The 27,183-nt window shown below is 41.4% G+C and overlaps 1 protein-coding gene across 2 annotated transcripts; it reads left to right on the top strand.

The window, feature by feature from the left end:
• Window positions 1-13,807: 13,807 nt before the first annotated feature.
• Window positions 13,808-24,437, top strand: slitrk3a (SLIT and NTRK-like family, member 3a). Of its 2 annotated transcripts, none has more exons than XM_068708747.1 (3): window positions 13,808-14,669; window positions 15,312-15,399; window positions 18,421-24,437. In XM_068708747.1, exon 3 carries the CDS (start codon window positions 18,479-18,481, stop codon window positions 21,191-21,193), a length of 2,715 nt encoding a protein of 904 aa, XP_068564848.1. In that variant the 5' UTR covers window positions 13,808-14,669; window positions 15,312-15,399; window positions 18,421-18,478; the 3' UTR covers window positions 21,194-24,437. The 2 variants fall into 2 exon arrangements, with proteins under 2 accessions (XP_068564848.1, XP_068564857.1); XM_068708756.1 differs by lacking the exon at window positions 13,808-14,669 and adding an exon at window positions 14,683-15,145.
• Window positions 24,438-27,183: the final 2,746 nt, after the last annotated feature.

Here is a 27,183-nt window from a genome sequence, read left to right as displayed (position 1 = left end):
ATAACTAGACAACTCACACCACAACATTCTAGATTGGTAAACAGCACTACAGGTAAGAGGAAAATATTATTTTTTTTTTATTTTGGGGCAAACAGTCCCTATGAAAAGAAAGGGGGAAACAAGAATTCGGAGTTGATTGACAGACAGATGTTGAGAGAGAAATAAAGAGGAACAGAGATAATAGCTAGAATATGTGGGTGTGTGAGAGAAAAAGAAAGTGAGGGAGTTACAGATGTAAGAACAGACAGACACAACATGGAGAGGGGTTAAGGTACAAAGACAACAAGAGACGGCATAGCATAGGGAGCATAAAGAGAAAAAGAGAAGTACAGGAGATGATAATGAAGAGGGTGGTAAAGACAAAAGCAAAGTAAAGAATGAGACAGACAGAAAGGCACTGGAACCACTCATTCGTCAGTATGATGTGGTATGCCGGAACAAAGAGTAACGAGAGAGAGAAGTGGACTCCCATCACTTATGGATATGAAAATGCTGAAGGACATCGGAGATCAATGGTGCATTATCTCAATGTGCTTGACCAAGTAGAACAAATGAAAGTCTGAGTGTGTACATGCAGAGCAGAAGAGCAGTACGGGGTTAAAGAGGACCAAAAAGTGCTTCGGGCAAGAGGTGGTTTAGTTGGAGTTGTTTATGGGAAGAAATAAAAGATTGACTCAATGGGGGCAATTATAGTGAGGCAAAAGTGCGGATGTGCTCTGCTTTGCTTCCTAAAATATATGTGTCCCTAATTTTCACTGTCATCTGTATAAAATGTGTGTGTTTTTGTGTGTATGTGTGAGACAGAGAGAAGACTGCATATATGTTGAAGAAGTATAGGTGACATCCTGAAGAGAGGAGCCTAAAGCTGCTCAGCCAATCCGAGTTTGTGTTCACATTTATTATCTCTCTCACTTTTACCAATTTCTTTCTCTCTCTCTCTCTCTCTCTCTCTCTCTCTCTCTTCAGTTACTAACTTGACTAGCCAAAAAAAATAAAAAATCAGCCAGGCAAACAATATTTCCTCAGCCATCGATTTACTCAGTTAGCTAGCCAGAGTTACACCCGCATCATAACCATCCTGCCAGTAAGTAGGACAGTCTGCCATAGTCTGTCAGTCAATTTGTCCATATGTCTGTCTATCTTGCTGTCTGTTTGGCTCATACAGAACTGCAACAAAGCAGAAAGAGCACTATAATCCACACGATCTACTGGTAAATTGCTGGGGCTCAAATTGCCATTTACTTTTGTATTCCCGGAGATTGGGTTTTTAGCCTCGTGTTCAAGAGTGCAAGAGCTGGAAGAGTGCTTGGAATGGAAAAGCAATTACTGGCTATCATGACTTTAGTAAGTATAATGCTGACAGGGAACCCAATGCTTCAATGGAATCCCCAGGCCAGATTCAGATTCTCCACATATTGATTTAGAGTACTGATCGGTGTAACTTCCCCAACCATGATACAGAGATGTTGAATGTAACTCTGTACAACAAATTCTAGGGTGAGCATTCATTGTCAGAAACAATATGAGATGTATGCCAAAAAACACTGATATTCAGTGAACACAATGACTCACCAGTCTGAACTTCAGGACTCATACTTCAAATCCATATTGCTAATCGCAAAAACAATGTCAGACAAACATCCAGCTACTGTGGCAGTAGGGTTGAACCATAGTGTGATAGGGTCAGTTTTAGACTAAAATGTTTTTTTAACAGCAGACATTTAAGTACTTTGAAGATTCTGGGGAGACGCATGTGGTCAGTTTCCGCTCATTAAATGCGTAGTGTCCTTTCAAGAAAAACATCTGTCTTCACAGGAAATGTACTGTTTCTGCTCATTACATGCATACAGTCTATTTTCAAAATAAATGTCCAACGTAGGTTTACTTTATTTTGGGTTCTAAAATATAATAAATAAATAAAATAGGCCTAATATGACATTGTGGATGGGGAGGGCATCCACATCTTATGTTGATCAAAGGTGTACACCTACTTCTATGTATATTTACTTTTAGATTCTTGTAAGTGGTCTTGAACTGTTTACTCCTCCCTATGAATGCAGCCCAGTAGATTGATTCGACCACACTGACCTTTGGTTGCAAAATGTTTGGAATTGCTGCAAAACATCTATTACACAGTTGGGTCTTCCAGCCAAGCAATATAATACAAAACACCCTCCAGACAGGTCAATAGTTTCCATAATGCATGGCTTTCCAACTACTATTGATTGTATCACCAACTTCTAAAGAGGTACCTATTTAAAATATTTAATATTTTTCCAGCTTAATTGTTTATGGAGAAACTGTAATTTGTAGACTATCAGCACACACACACACACACACACACACACACACACACAGGTACCAGCTATATGAATTCATTAATATCCTCGAGGAAGCCCTAGATAGTAAACATAGACTGAGACATTTTCTGACAAACTGGTTTGATGTGTCTGACCTAAACAAAACTTTTTTTATGGTTGGCTTTTATATATACACTATGTATGGTCAATTTGTAAAATATAATTTCCAATATATAGCTTTCTGTTTGTTAGATTAAGAATTGTACTTAAATGGTATACACAACCTTTCCTTATCCTATATTCTGTCAGAGGAGAATTCCTCCTCATACATGCATTCTGGCAAGTTCCTTGGAAGTGTAACATTTTCTTCTGCTTTGTTGTGCATCAGATAATGCGCACATACATTATGAAACAAACACACTTTTATACACATACTGCACGCATAGCCGCCTGTAAATTCACAAATAGAAATTTCCACACAGACACACATCACATTACAGTGCAAACGCTGTCATACATCTGCCCTTGTATGTCACTTGAAGCACTTAATCTCTTCAGTGCGTTTAAGCAGAAAGTCTTTGTAATTCAATATGCTACAACAGTGTCACTGCAGACATCACAACCAGCATCCCAACATCAAGTGATGTTTGGATCTTCACGGTTGACATGTTGTGACTCTTTTAAAAGGCATATTATTGTTATTTAGTCCTTCTTTAACCTTAAAGGTACAGTCTTGGATTTCAATATAAACCCATGTGTGAAGATTATAAAGGTGACCTTCTATCACACCCAGCATTAAATAGTTAGATGTCAACATTTCACTTCAAACTAGTCAAGCAATTTACCTTTGTCAATATGCATACATGTAATTACAACTGTCAAAGAATACTATTTGGACTTTTAGATGTCAACGGCTTTGACTTTGTTCTATTTTCCACAGGCTTCCCTCCCTAATGCAGCACCATAGTCTAATTTCTACATACTGATGCCTTTGTCAGACCAGATTTTGAATTACTGCTGCCAGACCAAATGTCGTCCCTGGATTGCCAGGTCAGGAGAGAGCGAATCCCACCATTCTGACATAGATGACTGGACTAGTCTCCTGGCTAACCTCACCAGCCACACCGATGGTGAGATGGGGGTGCAGCCACCGGGATTTGCTGCTGCTTCCATTGGCTAAATAAGGATGTTTCCTCAAAGTGGAGGCAATTCCACTTATGCCTCAGTGGCACCAAGTGTGACGTCGTTTGTGGTGCTATTGAATTGTATGACGTGATAAGAGGTGTTTTCTGTTATTTAATATACACTAATTAATGAAAATGGAGTGGATAAAATAATAGAAATGCCTCTCAATATATCGCAGACACAGCATCACAAGCTGCAGCTTTCAAAATGACCATAAATATGAATCAACACCTCTCAAAAACAAAACCTGAATATCATAACCTTTATGTGGCTTGTAATTATTTAATTTGTTATAACTAGGTGTATCAAAAAAATAATCAGGTGTGGTGGAGTGGCTGATTTCTAATGGCGTGGATGGGCAAAGCAGCTGGTTGTGATAAAGTACAATGCTGGTTTGATTGTTGATCCCATTCCAGTTCTTCAAAGAAGTCCCTTAAGGCCCAAGAAGATGTGATTCTCCTACCAATACAAGACCTACTTTACCAAGTATTCCAGTTAGTTTCACAGTAGTTTTCTGAAGGTAAAATTCAAATGAATAAGGGGTAGTGTTTTCCCATCTTTATTCTCTCTTGATACTCCAAAACATGATTTGTGTTAGCAGTTGGCTTTAAGTCCTTTGTTAATGTGATAGTTGTAGATGAGTGACACCAGATAACTTGTGATAGACAAGGCAGTCAAATGATGGCCAACATCGGAGCGCATTTTGTAGTCTTTGCCATTACTACTTAATTCATTCATTCAATCTAGAACACGTCAAACTATGAAGAAAATTTAAATCGCAATGCCATCTACAGAGACCTTTAAGAAAAAATAAAACTGACTAAGTTCATGCGTTACTGTTCTGCAGCAGAATTTTTGTCTATTGCTGCCGAAGCTTCTGGTAGACACTACACCATTGTTTATGCCTCCCTCAACAAAAGCCTCTCTATCTCGGTCAAACATTCAAAAACTTGCCAAAGCCCAGAGCTACTCCTGCCACATAGAGGTCAGAGAGTTGACCCAGTTTTCCCTGTATCTGGGTTTACTCCCTCTGTCAAAAACTGAAATGAAAGGGCAAACATGTCAGAGAGGAACCGAGAGAGAGAAAAACAATGCCACTGCCTAAAGTGTCCCCACAAAAGAAACAAAGACAGATTTTGGTGTTACATGATAAGCTGTGGTCAATATAAGCCAACAACTTTGCCCAGTGGACATATTAGCTTATATCTAAAATATAAAGTTTTTGTTTTAATGTATGTACTGTATATATTTCCCATTAAGTAGTGACAAATATATGACTTATGATTTAGAGTTGAAGTGACTTAAGGTCATAGTGCACATTCTGCAAAATATGAGTATTACTAAGGAGAGTAGATGTACTGGCAACAATGCTAATGAACTAACATCATTTAACTGGAGTCAGTGGTAAGTTTTGGAAAGATGGACCCTTATTTTGGGTGTCATACAATACTTTCTATCCAACACTACTCCCCTGCGGCCCTACAATTACATTTATTGCATTACACCTGAACTTGGAGAGTAAAATGGCTGCTTTACAAGCTGGTCATCAAATGCACCGTAGACACTGGCACCAACTATTGACAAGTCACTTACTTACTTTTTGTACCACGTGTTTAATGAAGTCCCTTGGTGTTATGTAGTCAAAACCTCGAACAGCTGATCCCAAATAAATACCATACTCAGCAAAAAATATGTGAAATATTGGTCACTTCATCTTACGACTTTAATAATGGCAGCTAGGGTTTATGCCTGCAGCACAGTGAGCAACTTGAGTCCTCTGGCAAACCCATGTAGGGTGATGCATGCAACTCTGCTCACGCAAAAACACGATGAACTACAGATGTGGGATTAGAAGTAATGTATCAAGCTTTTGACAACAAACACTCACATTCTTATGATACATTTGATGGTTATTTTTGCACTATTATGACACAATGACCTGTTTGCATTTGTTTGAAATGAGATGGAACTTCAGGGGCTATTGGTGTGCATGTTTGAGACACATTTGAAATGAGTTTCAACTGGTACCTCAAACATTTATTTGGTTTATGACTATCTAGCTGTCAAAGCTTACATCTCTGTCAGTGTAGCCTCTGTATCTCGGTCAAACTGACAAAAACTGGCCAAAACCCAGAGCTAATCTTGTCACAGAGATGTCAGGGAGATGACCTAGTTTTTTTTGTTTTTTTTCTGAGTTCATTTCCTCTGTCAAAAACTGGGATGCAGGGGAAAACGTGTCAGGGAGGCACTCTTAGAGGGAAAAACAAAGAGCAGTGTCCCTGCCTTACATTGTCTTCTGACAACAACAATCTGATCACCGTGTGTAAACGTGTCACCGAAAAAAGTACAAAAGAGAATTATCGCTCTATGATTGCATGGCACCCCAAAATGGCTGCTAAAGCTCTGATACATCTGGATTTAGGCCAGTTTAATCCATATGTACAGAGACCACCGGAGTGCTTGCAAAATACAGCTTATGGGCTGTCTCGCTACCAGACTACAACATCCACTCTTACATGAGCATCACATGATATTACATTTAGGCAATTTCATTGACTCACAGTGGAAAGAGGCAAAAAGAAAATGCCTTTAGATTGAGATTTATGTGTGAGGCATAAAGCTGACACTCATCAGTGTCTTTTCAGTTTATAGCTGGGTTATCAAAACGTTCAACTTTTGGTTATGGGACTGACTGCAGGCAGCTTGCCCATTCAAACCAGATGACTGGAACTGAATCATTTTAACTTTAAAGTATGTTTTGAATCTCAGAGTCTCCAGCCAGTTAGTGTTTCCAGCGTCGTCTTGCCTTGCCTTCTGTCTAAGATGCGGAACTCTAGGGAAAGACATTCAAGGCTAATGAAAATGAATGAAAGAAGAAAGACGAGAAACAGATAAAGTCGAAATAGAAGCTCTTATGAATTTCAATGCCAGCTCCCATGAGGCTCCAACAAGTTTCAGCCCTCTCCCCACATGTTTTTCCCCCGATTGTCTTATTTCCCTCTGCTTTCTTTTAATAGACAAAAGCTGAGTTGGAATCCAACATGGATGAGGTGGTTGGCATTTACGCTTACAAGGCTAAATTTGAAACCATTAGTCTCTATCTCCCTTGCTGTGTGTGCGCATGTGTGTGTGGATTTTTTTTCTGATTCACCCCATCCTCACTAGATCTCGCTCCATCATTCTCTTTCTCCTTTTGTTATTGTAATTTACCCCAAAACTTGTTAAGGCAGCAACTAATTATCTCTCTCTCTCTCTCTCTGTCTGTCTCTCTTTCTATCTGTCTGCCTCTCTCTTTCTCTCTCTCTCTCTCTCTCTCTATCTTTCTCTCTCTCTCTCTCCCTCTCTCTCTCTCTCTCTCTCTGTCTCTCTCTTTCTCTCTCTCTCTCTCTCTCTCTCTGTCTCTCTCTTTCTCTCTCTCTCTCTCTGTCTCTCTCTTTCTCTCTCTCTCTCTCTGTCTCTCTCTTTCTCTCTCTCTCTCTCTCTCTGTCTCTCTCTTTCTCTCTCTCTCTGTCTCTCTCTCTCTCTCTCTCTCTCTCTCTCTCTCTCTCTCTCTCTCTCTCTCTCTCTCTCTCTCTCTCTCTCTCTCTCTCTCTCTGTCTGTCTCTCTTTCTATCTGTCTGCCTCTCTCTTTCTCTCTCTCTCTCTCTCTGTCTCTCTCTTTCTCTCTCTCTCTCTCTCTCGTTGTCTCTGTAGCTCTTCAGGGAGAGCAGTGTGTGAGAATTAGGTATCTCAGCAGACATGTTGTGGGTATTTTTGCTCTGAGAATTTGGGGCTATACAACAAGCAGGGCTTGAAGACTATACGTGTGTTTATGTGCGTAACAGACAGAGAGAGACAAAGAGAGACAGACAGGGTGAGAGAGAGAAAGAGATAGAACGTGCCAAGGCACACAGGCTTTTGGCGAGGACACCATCTGGCCATGGGCTCAAAAACTCATCAAGCATGACTGCTAGAAGATCAACAAAACATGCATGCAACAAAAGGTGCATACACACACACACACACAAACACACACAAATGCAATAATCAGTGGTATTGGTCTTATGGGGTCAATTATCTGATTGGGATCGTTAAAGGTTTGTGCAAATTGTGAGTTATATTGGTAAAAGTTCTCTAGTATAGCAGCTCAGTATCCCTAAGAATTATTGGAGTATTCTGTGCCTCGTGATTTACGTCAGAATTTACCTGTGACATTGTTCATGTGCCCTTTATGTAGCAAGGAGGAAATCAGGATGTGGAGGTGGAGTGGTGAATTGGCATGTAATGAGTCCATCTTTAATTCAGGTGAACACAGTTTGCCTCCTGTCACAGATCTTTGATTGTTTTTCTATTGACTATAAGTGTTAGATTTGCCATACACTACCATACCGTAACCATATCCGCCATAACCACGATCTCTCTCTAAATGTCGTTGGCATTGGATGTAAAAAAAAGTTGAACATGATCCAAGGTTTTGTAAAATTGTCCATTTTTGATGTGCTTTGGTTTGGGTTTAAAATGAATCAACCCATAAAATATAGTTCCTGTGCACAGCTGAATCTTTTTTATTTTCCATTTGTCTACAACTCTCAAAGTAGGCTTTCTGTTATTTTAGGGTACAATCAGTTAAAGTAGTAATACAATTCAACACTTTCCAGATCTATACATCAGAATAAATCTCTAGCTGTTTGGGGCTCTTTAAGTTTGGGGCCCCAGGCCTACCTACTGTACCTACCTTATCAAGCAGTAAAGTCTGCTCCTGGTGTTTCTTTTCTCATCAACCAGACGGCAGGCCTGTCCCACCAGTATTTCTGACTCCAACCTGGGTGTGTGATGCAACTACTGTATGTCATGGCATGATGTCAGGTGTATTGTTCAGGACACAAGGGAGCGCAATGTTGTGTGTGAAGTTGTTTGTATGAGCTGTCGAGAAAGCTGCGAGCAGCGGCACCACAGGCCAGCATTCGGCCCGTTCAGAACAGGCACCTTTTGAACAGGCACTGCACTAGTTTTTTTTAGTCTATTTGGTACCTCTGATGTCTTACCTGTAGGCCTCTGCAATGCTATTTAACACACTCACACTTGGTGAAGTGTTTTTCTAGATGCGTGTTGTGATACAAAACTTAAACATCATATGAAAAACAAAATGTGTTAACTCTAACAAACCAAGGTGATCCTGCTGTAACTAGTCAGTGTGATCTGAGCAAACTCTAAATAGGCTGTGTGTGTGTGTGTGTGTGTGTGTGTGTGTGTGTGTGTGTGTGTGTGTGTGTGTGTGTGTGAGAGAGAGCAAGTGAGTGAGAGTGAGAGAGCACTTGTCTACGTTTTTATATTTGGATGATCTTTTGTCCTGAACTTCATTCGCACTGTTGGGCCAACCACTTAGACGTGACCGCATTAAACACACACACACACACACACACTTCACCAGATCAAACAGTGTAACATTTAACTCATCTCTGTGGCCCAGTATATTTGCAGTGACTAATCATATGGGAATCTGCTTCTACATTAGAAATCTATAATACTTGGGATGATATTAAAAGGAGCACATGGGGGTTTAGCTTAATTTCCACGAATAATTTTCTCCTGGCTTCAATGGCTCAAAAAAAGAAATCTTTAGTGCTCCTAAAAATGAGAGCATTGTTCAAAATGAATACAAACACAAATTGATCTTTTCAAAGAATCTTTTAAGTTCTGTTTTCCAAGTCAAAGTTTTCCCCAGCCGCTGCTTCTTAAAGCCCAGTCCAGACTACATTCTCACTCTGGAAAAACATTACAATTTCAAAGCCAGGCCCTGAACTACAAAGAAAATGTTTAAAGCGAACACAAATACAGATTCCTCCTTTTCACACAATGCCCTTTATAGCCTTATCTTTAGCTTATTGTGGCTGTCAGTCAGAACCCCACATTCCTCTTAATTAATAAACTAGAATGCACAACCCATTGAATATATTATAAAACAAAACTCAGTTTTAGTCAGTTTTTTTGCAATGCTGCTGGTTTGATTTAAACCATATGCATCGTTAATTTTTTTGTGTCTTCTATTTTGCTCCTCAAGCATTGACAAACATTTAGAGTTTTTTTTCCAACAGGTGCTGAAAATTCCCTGGGCTTTCCATAAAATGTCTTCAGCGCAAATATCAACAAAGCATGCAATATTTCTCAAAGTACAGACTAAGCTATAGTGTTCTGAATTAACAAAAACATGACAGTCATATTGTGTTCCTTGCTCAGGGGTGAGTCTACAGATCCACTACAAGAGATGAGATATGTCAAACTAATAGACGCAATTCTGGTTGGTGCTTTTTCTCCAGTGGCATGCTTATAAGAATACAAAATCCGTTCATCCAAGGAAGGTACACGATATTCTCAGATCACAACACCTGTTTGTTTTGTTCAGCATACAGTCTAAACAAGCCATGTTTAGACTGTTTGCTTTCACATATCTTGATTGAATCAATCTGTGTTTGCCTGTGTTGAATGCAAGACAAATAAGACCAAGTCGCACCCTAATGGCCGCGTAAAGGAACTTTGTCAGACAGGAAGTCACATGGACAAGCACCCAGGCAGCGCAGAGACAGACTGATATGAAAGCAGTCGGCCAAACAGGCCTTCAGGTGGAGAGACTGGCAGGCAGGTGGTCGGGTTGGCAGGCAGCCAGGCGGGGATGTAAGTGGACAGCAAGAAAGGCCAACCAGCATTCAGACGCATTGACTCCCAAGCAGTCAGGCAGACTGTCAGGTGGAGAGACAGACTGAAAGATAGGGAATTATTTGACTGTGCTTCCCACCATCCCTTGTGGTCCACAAAGGACTTAGGCAGGTGGCATGAGGTATGTCACTGAAACCCCTGATGACAAGCAGAGAAAGGATAATGGAGAGTTTCAAATGGTGACAGCTAAAAAGGATGCAGAAGTTTTTAACGGAAACCAAACTTTTTACCTCTTTAACTTTTTCTTCGGCTGTAAGGTCATAGTTTACAGCAAAAGTCAAACTCTTAAATACATTGTTGGAAGAGGCAATTAATCACATAGTTGTATTGGTTGAAATTGTTTATGTTGTCATGGTATATTACGTTATTATTGAAGTTTTTATTTATGTTCACGGATGTATGTTGTTTGCCATTTTCATGCTATAAAGTGCTAGAGTAGATATTTTGCTGTTCACAACATAATAGTGCCGTAATGCAGTTTTTCAGTGCACATTGCAAAAAAAGGGTTCAAAAGCGCCACGCTATTAAAAAATGTTGTGAAGACTGCATAGGTTTGAATCACAACCAGTTTTTGACGGTGTATATATATATATATATATATATATATATACATATATATATATATATATATAAGAACATCAAGTCGGTGGATCCGATCAAATTAAACTTGAATGGAAATAGTCACGTAATGGATTTTAAATAAACTCTCATTCAAATTTCCCCTGGCTCCTGTGAGTATATTAGGTCTTCAAAAAAAATAATAATAATTAACTAGAACACAAGTCAGAGCTCAGTAGACTAAGTGGCCTTGGAACTTGAAGCATGGTAAACTGCCAATACAATTGTAAATATGCCAATAATAACTATAGCAGTTCTAGTTGGGCCTTATATAATCAAGGGGATACCCCTCACTTAGCCAGAGGTTTAAGTGTTGCAGCTACCAGCTAATATGTTACCGTATTAATGAAATTTGAAACATACAAATATTTACTTTATCAAAAACAGTTTGTCCCAATCTTTTAAATAGTTTTTTTTTAATGATCACCACACTGGGAGCTGTACCTCATACTGTAAGCTTGAGTGAATGAATGACATCCCTCTGCTGGATGTGCTGTATGGGTGCATCTCCTGACTCTTTTCCTTTCGGGGTGTGGCTGTGGCTGAGCAGTGCCGACAGCCATTTCCTTCCCCAATGGCCGCAGAGCTGCTTGCCGTCCGTGATGACGGAGATGTCACTGATGTCCCTTCATCATGCAGTGATGGCCTCGAAAAGGTCAGCGATGACGAAGTTGACTTTAATGGCCATTACGATGTCCAGACATATCAGTCAAATATTTTGACGTGACAACTTTGTACTTTTACTGTCCTTTTTGTCGTCAACATTACAGATGCCTTCCATAATGACAGGCATCCCAAGTTACGAGTCATATAAGCGTTTCCCAAACTGCCGTCGACATAGTTAGGGTTTAGACGACCAAACCTCGCAAAGATTATGAAAATATTCTGGTCCTGATTAAAAAATAAATCTGTTTATTGCTGGTAAGAGATGTAGGCCTGACGGACTCCTCCCTCAGGGGTTTGTATCATTATTGGCCTTCTGCCACAAGTGGCAACTTGTCAGGAAAACATACAGAAGCATGTATGTCTACCAGTGCTGTTGGTTTTCTAGATAAGAAAGTTTCTTTCATTGATGGTTTTCAATACATCCATTTTTTAATCATGTTTGTGCAGCAAAGCCCTATAAAACTTACATGTAAATAAACATCTCTTGACTTAATCTTTACATTTTATTCCAACATTTAATTTTCCTTTGTTGCTCCCTCCTAAAATACATAATTTTTAAGTGAGGACTTTTATTTTGGCATGACTTTTGTCAATGTCCATTTTTTGCCGTGTCAATCTCATTAGCCCTGATCTGTAATCGTAACGTTTTTTTTTCTGCTTTATTGTGACAAACTCTGGCCAATCCATGTCCTGTGAGCTGAATGAAGGGGTTGTGGTGGCCTTATGTCAGTTTGTCTGACATTATCTGACAGGCTGAAGGAGTGAATGACGGCTTTTCATAAAGAAGAATGGCAGTTTTATAGTCTACCAGCTGCTCCCACACCTCCATTCCCTAACCGCCCATACACTGCTTGTGTATGTGGGTGTGTGTACGGCATGCTTCTGTGTATTGGTGTATGGGCTTGGGTAGTGTGTATTTGCTTTATTTACTGAGGGACAGTTTTAAATAAACCAACAAAGTAAATTTGCATTCAAACACATGCTTGCAATGATGACACACAAATGTATTTCATTATAAATGTATTAATTAATTAATTTTTATGTTTGGTTTGTGTTAGTGTGTGGAGTTATTTTAATGTCGGACATGATCTGGTTCTCATGCAGTATCACTGATTCTGAATTACCCACTTGGGAAATCAATTTTGAATATTAATAGAAAGGTCCCCATTCAGGTTTACAACATCAGTTCCGATTCATTAATTTCAATTCCTACAAACCCATGTTGAGAATCTCCTCAGATCGCCTCAATAGTTTAAAATAAATAGAATAAAATGATGAATCTCAACAGGGGGTATAAATGGATTAAATGTTATTTATTTAATCCCAGAACTGGATCATTTTAGAAATAATCCTAAAAGGTCAGTGGATGCTGTGTGTGGGGTTATAGTGGACCAGCAAAGGCTTTGAGCAGCATCCCTGTTACCCCTATAGATTGATTTCAAATATCTGGCTGCAGAGAGAACACATTGCAAAGGCCACCACTTCCTCTACCTGTCATAAAAAAAACCATTAATAATACTACAATCTAGTTTAGTGCCATCAAATTTGTTTGCTCTTTCCTGCCCAACTGTTGAAGGATATGCTTCGGAATGTGAAACAGGACTTATTAGATTGCCGATTGTTTCCACAAATCCTTTCTATTTCACTGTGCTAGAGAGCAAATATAAACAGCAAGCCAGTTCATACTGCAGCCATATCACTAAGAGCTAATTGCCATAATTTTGGAAATATTCTAGGTTTTGTGTTCTAAGCAGAGAACACTGTTGGGAGATTTCAACTTCCCACTGCAATCAGCCCCCTCCTTGCGGAGCTGCAAGAACTGGGAATCGTGACGGTGTCTCTCGGTCGTGCTCGTGAGCTGGCTTGCTGCTCACAACACGGGCTTGTGTTGCCCGCTGGAGGCGAGGCAGGGGAAGGCACGCAAACAGAAGGGAAAGATGAGGCGCTCCGTATTTGCCAGTCACTCCCCCGCTTGCTGTAGCCACGGCCACCCTCTTCGTCCCCACAGTAGGGAGAAGAGAAGTATTGGCACGGCGCACGGCCAGCTCCACACTTTGTTCGCCCAAATGTGGCCGAGAAAAAAAAAAATGTAACCCCAGTTGAAGAATGTAGTGTAAGTGTGATTAATTATATGATGAATCTCAATAATAATAAAAATAACATGTAGAGAGAGTCTCGTCGCGTCCTTACTGTCATCCACAGGTCTGGCAAGTCTCACCCACCGCGCGCACCCCTACACACACACACACACACACACACACACACACACACACACACACACACACACACACACACACACATATATTATAATTGTGTTCTTCATGCACGTCCACGCTGCGAAAGCCGGACCGCTCCTCACTCTCCCCTCACTTCACTCTGCTTCCTCTCCTCCTCTCAACAGCATCCAGAACTATAGCGCAACCGTCCCCATCACTCTTTTCCTCCCCTCCTCCTTTCTCTCTCACCACCAGATCTCTCTCCACTGCGTCTCTCACCCCTTTGCTCCCCCCTACCCTCCACCTACCCAGCTCGGTCCCTCTCACTCCTCTGACGCACGACAGGGAAACGGACCCGAGGAAAGCAAGACACCAAAAAAAAAAAAAAAAAAAAAAAAAAAAAAGGCAGCAGCTGACCCAGCCGCGTCGATATGATCCACAGACTCTTGCTACTGCTGCACCGGACAGAGACGCGGTCCTGAAACCGAGGGGAGAACACTCTCACCCGGCTACACTGTCGCTGAGTGCTCGCCCGGGGGGCGGCGACGGCGGCGGAGAAGGAGGAGGAGGAGGAGAGGGGAGGAAGAGGAAGCGGACGGGCACAAGTCGAGGGCTTGCATTTTAAGCAAACTGTTTAGAAAAAAAGGAGACGAGAAAGAAGGGTAGAGAGTCAGAGTCACCCGAGAGCGAGAGTGAGAGAGATTGCATTCCTATCACGTCTTCAATCCTCTCTTTTGCCTCAGCCGCTGAGAGAGGGTGAGAGAAGGAGAGAGAGAGAGACATAGAGGGAGAGAAAGAGAGAACGCGCAAGAGAGAGAGAGAGAGAGAGAGAGAGAGAGAGAGAGAGAGAGAGAGAGAGAGAGACACAGAGAGAGAGAGAGAGAGAGAGAGAGAGAGAGAGAGAGAGAGAGAGAGAGAGAGAGAGATCTAACAAGATTCACACTAGTGGGCTTTTTTCCCTGATGCTGTCCAATTGCAGTACGAAACTAAGGTGAGTGCTTAAGCTGTGTGTGCCTGTCCATGAAGTGTATCAAGAGGGAAACCGTATATGCAGATGTGTGTGTATGTGTTCATGCGCGTATTGGTGTCTCTGCATTGCCATGGACTCCAAAAAAAAGCGACAGCAAGCGCTCTCCGTACACCGAGGATAACGGATCGTAGGGATCCATTTGACTGATCAATAGCCGTTTGTTCTTTATTCACCGGTTCCCTGCCAATGTCACAACGGAAGGCACGACTGCATTATGCTTGGCATGTATTTCAACAAGCGCTCTTGCTCTCTCCGCTGTATTGACAGCAATGTTATTTTTTCGGGGGGGCATTTCAGCGGACGAAATCCTTGACCGGTTTGGATAAACTGGAGCTTGTCAGATGTCATCGTTTCTCAATAACTTAGTTTGATATCAATTGAAGATTAATAGGTCGCATTGACATTGGCACTCACAGGGAGCAGCACTTTTAATTTATGTAAGTAGCCAAAAGCTTGGTTTTGGAATTCGTGGCTCATTCGCATGCATATCTCTCCCTCTCTTCCTCCTCAATGCCCTACTCTCTCTTTCCGTCTCCCCTCTCTGATTCCTCCTGTTCCTCTAACGGCTCGGTCACCTCCCGTTTCTTGTTCTCTTCCTCACAGCCCGGCATCGGACAGTGAGCGGGACGCACCGGGCAATAACAGAAACCATCGCTGGAGGATATGTGAAGTTGGAATCCCCGTAAACTAAGTAGGTATAGCACCTGATTTGATACACCCAAGGGAATATAATATGGCAGCATTATTTAATTGCTTTTAATGTCGTTATTACTTTTTTGACATTGCATCTGCGCTTTTTGATCTCTATCATGGAAACGGAATCAATAAATCCTGGAGGATTACGTACTGAGAGGGCAATGAAAACAGTGGTTTTCACAGTGAGGAGATCGTGCTCAAGGATCTTTCTTTTTTTCTCCTTGGCGCATTTTACTGTCACGTCTTTTTTTGGGATTACAATATCTTTCTTTCTTCCTCTTTTTTTTCCCCCTGTCGCTGGGCTTTTGGCTTCAGCACCATGGACAGCGGCTCTGCTCCGGCAGACGGTCTCATCGGGCGAATCTCCTCTGGATTGCCTGCACCCTCGTTTGAACGGACAGCACCGTGCGTGTTAAAAAAAAAAAAAAAGTCAGCCTACAGAAAATATTTTCAGGGGCTAGGGGATACTTTGTACGTGTGTGAAATGATCCTACTTAACACCATGGAGATACTGAACGGACTTTTCTATGAGCCCATCTTATTATTAATATTATTGATATAAATATTATTATTATTATTATAATATTATTACCGTCATTATTATCATTATTCGTATTGTTTCCGTTTGCCCTCTCTTCCTGTGTTATTATTTATTTATAGGCCGGCCGGATACTAAATCACAGCCCCATGAGCTTTTCGAAACGGCAGGTTCGCCAACTGCGTTTTTCACTTAAACCGTTGCTCCCCGAATCCTCCGATGGCATCACCACTTGAGGAAACCCAGAAGAAGTTGACTTGATTGTATGTTTGGCAAATCATTGCAGGATCCGTTGTAACGACAAAATCGACAGTTCCCTCACTCTTTGGACTTATATAACGTAACCCAAGAATACGCAGTGGGAGAATAATAGTCTCGGCTTTGCCGTTTTCTGCACGTCGGAACAGTGGCGGTTCTATGCATTTATAACTGGGGTGGCCCAGGGGTTGCAACGGAATGTCTAGAGGTGGCAACCAAAGATGCCAATGCCTGCGCACAGTTAGGAGATTTTTGTTTTAGTTTGCGTTAATATTCTACTAATAATGGACTAAAACAGAATATGCAATATGCACACACAACTGTTGATGGCCGGTCTCCTTCTGCATAACTTTAAGTTAATTAAGTAGGCTACCATTCAAAATTAGAAATATAACCTTTTTCCTATAGAGCTCCCTTACAAAATGTAATGCTCACCACCAAACAAAAAATGCACTATGCAAACCCTGGGTTTCATCTTCCTCTAATAATTCAAAATTACTAATCTGAATTATGTACAGCATACATTATATCATATGCTGATAAAATAAGATAATTAGCCTGGAGGTTTTTGGATAACAAATAAACAGATTCTGACCATATTCAAGGCAGTTAAAGTCATGGACTTTGTTCTGCAGAACAAACTGCAAGGTGTTGGGCTACTCCTGTCACAGTACACCAACATCCATGTACAGTCTTACTCTGACGAGAGTGCATGAAGTAACTTGCATTGTTGTGTGTCATGTGATTTGTTTAACAAAGACTAAATGTGTATTACCATCTTCAGGTTCCTGAGCTTTATTATGAAAAATGTCATTCATTTTATGTATTGCATATATTAGAATATGGGAAATCCTCTTACCTGTAGCTAAACCTGTGCAAGTATTCATTGTCATGGATAGCAAACCATTCATAAAAAAGATGACGAGGCCTTAATAATATTAACAACAATAACAACAACAACAATAATAGTAATAATACAAATAGAATAACTATAACGGTAATAAGCTGACTTAATGAATGGTATAAGCTTTATAAGTAGAATTGGATGGAGTGAATGGATGCTGGAGCAGTTGCTCTGAGCATCTGTATTGCTGGGGATGGATTTTTTTTATTGGAGTTTTAATTGAAATCCCAGTGCGTCTCAGATACGCTTAAGGGTGCCTTGTGCGTCATTATCAGATCCCGAGGGCTGTGACAAACCGACAGTAATTGAAGACCTGAGAGTCCAGTCTGTGTTCCACTGAAAAGTTGTGTCCTGCTCCGGTGCTGGCACGTGTTTATGTTGCTGCAGAGAGTGGAGTTTTGTTGCCTTAGATGCAAACCAGCACGGCATCAACCATACAGGCACAAGTAATGGGCTGGCCAAACACCCGCCCCACAGCAAGGTAAAAGCCAACAATGTGGCACAAATGTGGGGTTGGCGTCTGGGGTGGCAAATCAGATTGTAGGGGTGGCACTGGCCACTGCTATAAAACCGTGCATGTGTCAGAGTCATTGGACCTATTTTGACAATTTTTTACCTTTTTTTTTAAAAAATATCTTTAAACTGGTTAGTGGCACTTTTTGGAATATCATATTTCTATGAGTTATAGACTAGAACATATAAATATGTTGAGATTAATCTTAACGAGACTGATGTTCAGCAAGTCCCTTGACAGTCCTCTTCTCTTCCCACTAATGGTCACCGAGCTGATACCTATTCCATTCCTGTCCACTTCCTGCGATATACTCTCATCTACCGAAAGAGGGATTGAGGTCCCTGTTATGTAATAAATACAGCAGGGGGACAGTGTCTCCTCACCACTAACCTTATCCACCTGCTGTTGCCTTCGTTTATTCACGGTGATAAGCATCTCTAAGGGTGATTTATTGCGACCTTACCAGCATGTCTGCTGTATAATAAATGACAATTCCGCCAATTTACTGTTGTTAACTGTCTCGATGCAGAGATTTGTTTGTGTTGCTAGGTTTCATATTACCTATCCAACAGTGCTGGGTTTATATACATGTTTTGAAATACCCAGCCATTGACACATCGGAAGTATTGTCTCCAATGTCATTCTATTATCCAATGGTATTCATTTAAAAGCTGTATTCCATTATATTAAAACTAACGCACCCTTCCTCTCTTTCTCTCCTACATCTGCTACTTCTGTGTGTATTCCCCACCCCCATTACCTCCCTCCCATCCATTCTCTCTCCCTCTGTTCTTTGTTGCAGTGCTGTGAAGTGGCTCTGTCCCTGGAGCCAAGACTTCATCCCTTTGGTGTCAGCGAGGATGCTGTGGGTTACCTTGCTGAGCACCATAGCCTTAGGATGGACCACCCCGATCCCACTACTAGAGGACTCCGAGGAGATCGACGAGCCCTGTTTCGAGCCCTGCTACTGCGAGGTCAAAGAGGGAATCTTCCATGTCCACTGTGACAGTAAAGGATTTACAAATGTCAGCCAGATCTCCCAGATATGGAGCAGGCCGTTCAAGCTCAACCTGCAGAGAAACTCCATGAGGAAGCTTTACTTTAACAGCTTCCTCCATCTCAACAACGCCATATCCATTAACCTGGGTAATAACGCCTTGCAAGATATCCACGCGGGAGCCTTCAATGGCTTAGGAATACTCAAACGGCTGTTCTTACATGAAAACAAACTAGAAGTGTTCCGGAATGACACTTTTCTGGGGTTGGAGAGTTTAGAGTATCTCCAGGCGGACTACAATGTTATTAAACGGATTGAAAGTGGTGCGTTCAGGCATCTTCACAAATTGAGAGTGCTCATACTGAATGACAATTTGATCCCCGTGCTCCCAAATTATCTTTTCCGATCTGTGTCACTCACACATCTGGACCTAAGAGGAAACAGACTAAAGACATTGCCGTACAAGGGCACACTGGAGTACGTTGGAAGGAGCTTAATGGAAATCCAGCTGGAGGAGAACCCCTGGAACTGTGTGTGTGAGATTGTCCAGTTAAAAACTTGGCTGGAGAGAATTCCTTATACAGCTTTGGTAGGTGAGATCACATGTGAGTACCCATTCCACTTACATGGGAAAGACTTACGGGAAATCAAGCGCAGTGAGCTCTGTCCGCTGCTCTCAGATGCAGAGATTGAGGCCAAGCTCGGAATTCCCCGGATCCCATTCAGCAATGAGAACACATGGCCTACTAAACCTTCCTCCATGCTCTCGTCTTTTCACAACACAGCCTCTTCTGTGGAATACAAGGACAGAGTTGTCAAGCCCACCAAACGACCTCGGCCCACAAAGAACCCTCCAACCCCTCGTAGCATCTATCCAGGCATCAACCAGCCCCCTGTTGCTGGCTACCAAACAAGGCCCCCCATCCCAATAATTTGTCCAGCTGGATGTACTTGCAACCTTCACATCAATGACCTGGGGCTAACAGTGAACTGTAAAGAGAAAGGCTTTCACAACATCTCTGAGCTCCTCCCACGGCCCCTCAATGCCAAAAAATTGTATCTTAGTGGGAACCTAATACAGAAAATATACCGATCGGATTTCTGGAACTTCTCAAGTTTGGATTTACTGCATTTAGGAAATAATCGGATATCCTACGTCCAAGAAGGAGCCTTTATCAACCTGCCAAACTTGAAGAGTTTATATCTGAATGGGAATGACATTGAGAAACTCGCCCCTGGGATGTTTCGGGGGCTTCAGATGTTGAGTTATCTTTACTTTGAGTATAATGTCATACGTGAGATACAACCTAACTCCTTCTCCCTAATGCCAAACCTCCAGCTGGTTTTCCTCAATGACAACCTGTTACGCTCCCTTCCCAATGACGCTTTTGCTGGCACCAACCTTGCACGCCTCAACCTCCGAAACAACTACTTCCTTTCCATGCCTGTGCGTGGCGTTCTGGAGCATCTGACCTCCATTGTCCAGATTGATCTCCATCAGAACCCCTGGGACTGCTCCTGTGATATCATCCCCCTCAAACAGTGGCTGGAAAAGCTCTCCTCTGTCATTGTGGTTGGAGATGTCAAGTGCAAGACACCCGAATTTGCGTTTGGGAAGGACCTGCGTTCACTGGAGGTCGAAGTCATCTGTCCTGAGCTCAAGTATTCTTCAGGCCCCTCCCCGGCCCTTCCTGGTAGGGATGACTTCACCACAGGGAGCTCTGACATGGGGGAAGCAGGTGGGAGAGGGGCTGTCCCACTGTCTGTCCTCATTCTCAGCCTACTCATCCTCTTCATATCTGCTGTGTTTGTTGCTGCCGGGCTTTTCGCCTTTGTTCTTCGTCGAAGGAAGAACCTTCCTTTCCGGAAACGTTCCGAGGTAGACCTGACGGGGATCCAAATGCAATGCAGGATTTTTGAGGACCCACCAAGACAGAGCAGTGCTGGTAACATCGGCACACCAGAGAAACCGACACCCAGTATGCACACACACACTCACACTAGTCACACACATGCCCATGGGCACGTTTATGATTACATTCCCCATCCAGTGACGCAGATGTGTAACAACCCCATCTATAAGCCTAGAGAAGGGGAGATAGCAGTGGAAGACAGAGCGCAGTTTTCAGAGAAGAAAGACAATGGCAGCAGTAGCAACAGTAACTACAGAACCTTATTAGAGAAAGAGAGAGAGTGGACCCTGGCCGTCTCCAACTCTCAACTCAACACTATCGTCACAGTTAACCACTCCACGGCTGACATGGCAGGATTCCATGAGAACGGAGGGCTCTGCCCAACAGTAATTGACAGTCAGAGGCCCACACCAACAGTGGGCTTTGTAGACTGTTTGTATGGGACAGTACCCAAACTAAAGGACATGCATGTGGCGCATGCGCACCCACCAGGCATGCAGTACCCGGATTTGCAGCAGGATGCACGGCTGAAGGAGACATTGCTTTTCACGGCGGGGAAAGGCTGCTACCCCGACCCGTCCCAAAGCGATTACCTCGAGTTAAGGGCCAAACTTCAAACCAAGCCGGATTACCTCGAAGTCTTGGAAAAATCGTACCGGTTTTAACATCTCTATCCCATGGAGAAAAAAAACAAAACACAAAATCAACACATTCACTTCGCCACCCTGAAAACAAAAATCACCCCAAACCAATATAACAGAAAACAAACTTAAGAGAGCAGCATGATATAAAATAAAATATTATATTACAGTTACAACAAAGTTTCCCCCCAAAATCACTTTGGAGGAGAGGCCATTCTCAGATATTTCAATGAAGTGCCTTTTTTTCAGAGTAGCCAGCAATGTCAACAGCCGTTATTTTTATAATATATAAATATCTCTATATGCCCAAGAAAGAGCAAAAGAGGAATGAGAGGGGCACCGGGGAATACAACATATAAAACATCCTAAAATACATCTGTCACCATAACCCCTTTTCATGGAGTTACCATGATGCTCAAGAAGCTCGGGAGCTGGACGTCTCCCTGACTTTGGGGTTTCTTTCTGTACTCTTTAACCCCTGACTAGGATGTACAAACACCCGGAGGCCGTGCACATGAAGTTTGTAGGAAATGATCGAAAGAGAGAGAAAAAAATACATATATTAAAATGAACTGCAGTTTGCTGCATGCACTCGCTTCAGTGCAGGAAGCGAGGGGATTTACTCAGACTATCACATCACATTATGAACAGAGATACTGCAACACATTTACAGTTCAGTGTTCTATTTAATTTTTATATCTTATTAATATGGTTATTACTATTAATGAGGACTTCTGTCTATATCAGGGTGCTTCTCGTAAAAAAAGGATGCGCCGACGCACGGATGGTAAAACATTTGTGAATATTATTATAAGACAACGCTCAAGGTTTTCTGGATATTTCCACGCACTTTGTTGACACCCCTTTCATTGCTTCTGGATTCCCCATCGTCACCCACTAACGGCTTTGTAGGAGGCACTTTTAATGTTTTCTCTCTCACAAAGATTTGAAGAAAAATGTGCATATATTTATTCTGTAATTTCAGTGAAGAATTTAATTGTAAAGGTAATGTTAAATCAATGTATAGTGATTATGCGTCTGGTATAGCCTTCTTAATAAAAACAAACTCTTCAATCAAATGATGAAAGGGTTGATGCCACGGGAACCTGTGTGTGGAGCACTATTGACACGCTGTGTATTTGGTGTCTTGTTAATGGCATGGAGGCGCTGTGGCTGACCATCATGCGGTAATGCTGCTGGAGATGAGAGAATAGCTACTGGACCAATAGAGTACTAGACAGGATGTTGTAGAGGGCAATAACATTTAAATCTAATTCAACTGCTTTTTATTTTTGGATTAGTACCAAATCAATTTAATTCATAGGGAAAGGGTCAACTAAAAGGGGAAACAATGTGTTTTGTTTTATTTTCAGAAAAATATAACCTTCTGTTTTTTGGTACTATGTCCTATGATCCTAACCTGCTGGATGTCATAGTGTGCTATCTTTTTTTGCCACTATATTACTTGTCCTAGTTGGATGTAGTACAGGTAAAAGAACAATTCAAGTGAATTCAGCTGGTTTTGAAGTCGATGATTTGACTGGATATACCAAATCAGTGCGGCGCGCTGCAATTTTAATTAACCTAACGGGTATTGCTGATGAAGGCCAATAAGCAGTAATTGAGAGGGCGAATAAAAACATGATTGGGTGTCGCTCTTTGAATTTGCACATCCAATTTCTGACTCCTTCCATAGTAGCAATGTCGATTTATTCCACTGGAGGGCGATAAAAAGTCTTTCAGATTCATTGGGCGTATAGTAGATTGGATGCAGTTTTTAATGTAATGCACAAAATGTTTATCTTAAGAAATCATTAATACGTCTCATATTACGTATTAACTATTTTGAAAATATCTATACGTAAAAAAAAAACTACAAGTGGCATAAGAATTTTATCCATTCCAGCACAGTTTCATCCGTGTCATGCTTTCTTTACCCTTCTTTTTTCTTGCTTTATTTCAACCATTTGACTTGAAAAAGGCAAAATCAAACAGGTCACTCTAGCTACATCAACAAAATGAAGCAGAATTTTTTTTTAAAGAAAACAATCTTGAAAGAGCTGACCATCACTTTTTGTATTGTTGATTTATTTTTGCACTGAAATCCCTAACGGTAAATTAACCCTCAGTAGTCCCTACCACAGCAAATAATAATTGTTTAACTTTTTCGCTGTGATTTTTGATATTTGATATTTCCATATCCAAGCCGGATTCATTCTTGGGACCAAATAGTAGATGTAGACAAAAAACAAGGTAGAAGCAGCTGCGGAGTAAATATGGTATTACAGTTCACATCATCATAGTGCTTTTCCTTTTTCTCTTTCTGAAGTGAATTTTTTTTATTTGGGAAAAATATGATGCAATCTTGATGTCTATACATTTGTGAATATCTATGGAAAGGAGAGTGCATTTCTGTTTTGTTTTAAAATGGGCACTTCATGCCTTTTACTTGGTTTAAGAGTGATGATCCTCAGTTGCAATTGGGTGTTATGGTTTCTCATGTGTGTCAACTTACACTAAATGGAAGACATGTAGCAAACCACATACTCCCCTGTTAAATGGGAAGGTCCTTAGCTAGTTTAGAGCAGTCATCACCAGTAAGGATCCAAGCTTGCATAATATGAAACATTTTACCTTGTGTTGTATTCATTGTTTAGTTTCTTTGACAGTTATTGTTGCTCAAATGAGTGGAGGTCATCTTCATATAAAGCCTTTGTAAGCATGGTAGCATTACGTCGAGACTCCGTTTCCTACTCGCAGAAAGTTTCACAATGCTGTACCCCTATGTTCTGCTGCCCCACCTCATCGCTCTGCTCCTTTGTTTATTTTATCACTAATGCACTCGCAAACACACACACACACACACACACACACACACACACACACACACACACACACAAACACAGGCATCTTCACACACACACACACACACACACACACACACACACGTTCAGCCTTCCTTTTCCTGACCAAGAGGTTAGACTATATGGTCAGCGTATTAAGTGTGCACTCAGTTTGATTAAAAACATAATGCATTACTATGTTAAGCCCAGCCCTCACCATTACCCCTACCCCCCAAATGAATTAATAAATAAAGTTTTGGGATCATTGATGATTTTTGCTATAGTCCCATATCTTGGTAACCGTTTATCCTTCACTCCTATCACATCACCAACCCACCATTATATTTCATAAATGAGTGCTGGGCTTTGTCCCATTATACCATGCTGAGTGGTTTCATCCCAATAAATCCTCTTGTTATCCTGCACTAATATCTCCAAGTGATTTTATACTTTGGTGGAATATTAGACAATGGCAACCAATAGGATTGAAGGTTGGTTAAATGTTTCTTTTTTGTGTGTGAAATGTAAACATTCACTGCTTGTTTGAATCTCTCTCTATTCAGTCAGTGGTATTAGAATTTTCGCAGTGGAGTTAACCTTTCCTTCAACATCTCTCTTGAGGTTTGTACGTTGGCAAGACTTCAGCACGGCAAATGCAGTGTGTGCCTCTGTGTCCTTGGCTTTGTCCGTGTCCCTACGACTTTTTTCTTTTTCTTTTTCTGTCTCTCTTTTGTCTACTTGTGTCTCCCTTTCTGCTCGTATGCCGAGTTTGTATTGTGATCTATTTAATTTCACTCTTGAACAGGTCTGTGGCTGGCTTCACAGCTTCCCTTATTCCTAGGTCTGGCATCATTGTTTTTCTTGTTAGTATAGGTTTTCCAATTTAACCAGCTTCAAACACAGGTATGTTGAAGGAGAAACTATTTGCAGATGTTGCCTGTCTTTGGAGTGGTAAAGGTTATATGTATCTCCATTTTGATTCCTTCAGACTGTCTCCTAACTTCTGTGGAAACAAAATGTCTGCCATGGCTCTCTTGCACACTCTTGATCCTTTGATTCTTGCATTATTTAAATAGAACAAACATACTTCAATGACCTTTGTCATGCATCAACCTACTTTATTAATTACTTAATAATACATTATGTGGTGGGCTGATGGAGGTTGGTTGACAATAAGTCCCTATGCTGTAAATGTTCTGAAAAGCTTTTGTCTGGAGTTAGTTTTGCTCCAAGTTAAATTATTAAAAATGCTTGGCACACTTTCCTTCAGGCCTTTATCTAAAAGTCTTATTAGAACATAATGCAGCAATAATTCAGCAATGCATGCCTATTAAAACAAATGTAATGACACATAATTTTATATCAATTGGTTGATTTAAACCTTAACCATGACATAGCTGTTTCAAATTAGCTCGTTTTAGAGATATGAGATACTATAAGCCTGTCAGAAGAGCTTCTGTAGTCTCTCACACCAGCTCAGGATTCACTCTAGCCATTTGCTATAAGTAAATATAAGTGCATATATTTCATGATGAGTTGAGGCATCGCCTGACCGTGACGTTTGTATTACCGTTAACTTTTGAGGTGGTCCCCACTAATGGTTCATACATTTTTCTCCTCTCTTCTTTTTGCTCAGGATATTTTTGGGCCTCTGGTTGCTGTTTTGCTGGTACGTGCCTGCACTGCATAGTGAAAGACGGGTGCTGTCAGTTGTCAGTGCACCTAGGTGTGTCTGTTTGTGCGCATGCTTGTGCATGTTTGTATAATGAGAGACAGAGAGAGAGAGAGAGAGAGAGAGAGAATGCCAGACGGACAGATAAACAGATATACGTCATTGAGGTGGCTACATTTCCGCCATGCGTTTCTGTTCTCTTGTTTTTCTCCGCTCTATCAGTGTGTGTTTGTTGATGGGTGTTTGAGAGTCTTAATTAGCCCAGACATGATTTTGAATGGCAGCACGGCATGAATAGCAAGAGGAATAAAACAAATGAGAGGAAGAGATCAGTTTGAGAGCAATATTGATGGGAGGGAGAGCACAGACAAGCGGCTTAGGGAAGGGTGAGAGAACATGGAGTTGTCAGTAGAGGATTGTGAAGGATGTGCCACTTAGAGAAAGTAGGGATTCTTTGTGCTCTTGTGTCGCTGAAAGAATCCATAATAGTCCAATTAACAAAACTGAGAGTCCAAAGCAGAGAGAGAGCATGTTATGAAGGCACTGAGAGAGGGTTGTGACCACTTCTATTTGGCATTATATGTTCGCGTGCATGTGTGTAGCTGGTGTGTGATATGCTTTCTCCATTTGGGAAACAGGGAATTATCTCCAGTGTGCTGAAAAAGCCAATCTGTCTCTGACCATGGTGCTGAAGTTGCAGTTTACTGCAGGTGCAGCATACAGAAAGGCACGTTCCACTTTCTGTGCATGTGCGTCTGTTTGTGTGTGTTGGGAAATGTTGGGAAGGCCCATGAATGTGTGTGTGTGTGTGTGTGTGTGTGTGTGTGTGTGTGTGTGTGTGTGTGTGAGCGTTTATTTGAGTTATGTGTGATTATGCTGATGGCTCAACTAACTTTTGGTTTTCTTTGCGGTGTCATAAAGTGCTGTGTATATATCTTGTACAAAGACAGGAGAGTGCAGTTTTCTCTGTTATATGCAGGGACCGCATGTGCTACTGGTGCTGTACTGAATACTGCATCAATGTGATGACTTGGACCTTGTCAACTGGGTTAATTCTCAGAGGACCGACTGTCATTTGACAGATTTCCCACACTTCAGCCTAGGTGTTACTAAAATTATGCCGCACTCAATTAAAAACAGGCACCAATGGTTATAGCCTTCAAATACAGAGAAGCACAAAAAGAGATGAGAACCACTCCAACGTGTACACTTGTGTTAGTCCTGAGATCATGGAAAAGCCTTCAACACATCACTCGACAGTGCTGCAGTGCAGGAGCTCGACTGACCCAGTATGTTGAAAAAGAGAGGTGGAGGGAGAGGAGAAAGAGAGAGAAAAGGAGGTGCGATTCTCAACCCTCTGCTACTTCTGCCTCCGTCTGCACTGTAAAGCTCTGCATTCGTATTGTTTGCCTTGTGAATTTTGGGTCCCTGGAGATTGTGGCCCTCTCTCTCCTGTCTAAAAAAATACTGCAAGTTTGGGAAAAGTTGCAGTCATTTGT

The sequence above is a fragment of the Cebidichthys violaceus genome, unplaced genomic scaffold (genome assembly GCF_023349555.1).
Source record: "Cebidichthys violaceus isolate CVI_PGR_0920_01 unplaced genomic scaffold, fCebVio1.0.p SCAF_1, whole genome shotgun sequence".
NCBI classification, from domain to species: Eukaryota; Metazoa; Chordata; class Actinopteri; order Perciformes; family Stichaeidae; genus Cebidichthys; species Cebidichthys violaceus.
Note: the sequence above shows the minus strand (reverse complement) of the source record. Positions and strands in the feature narration are given on the sequence as shown.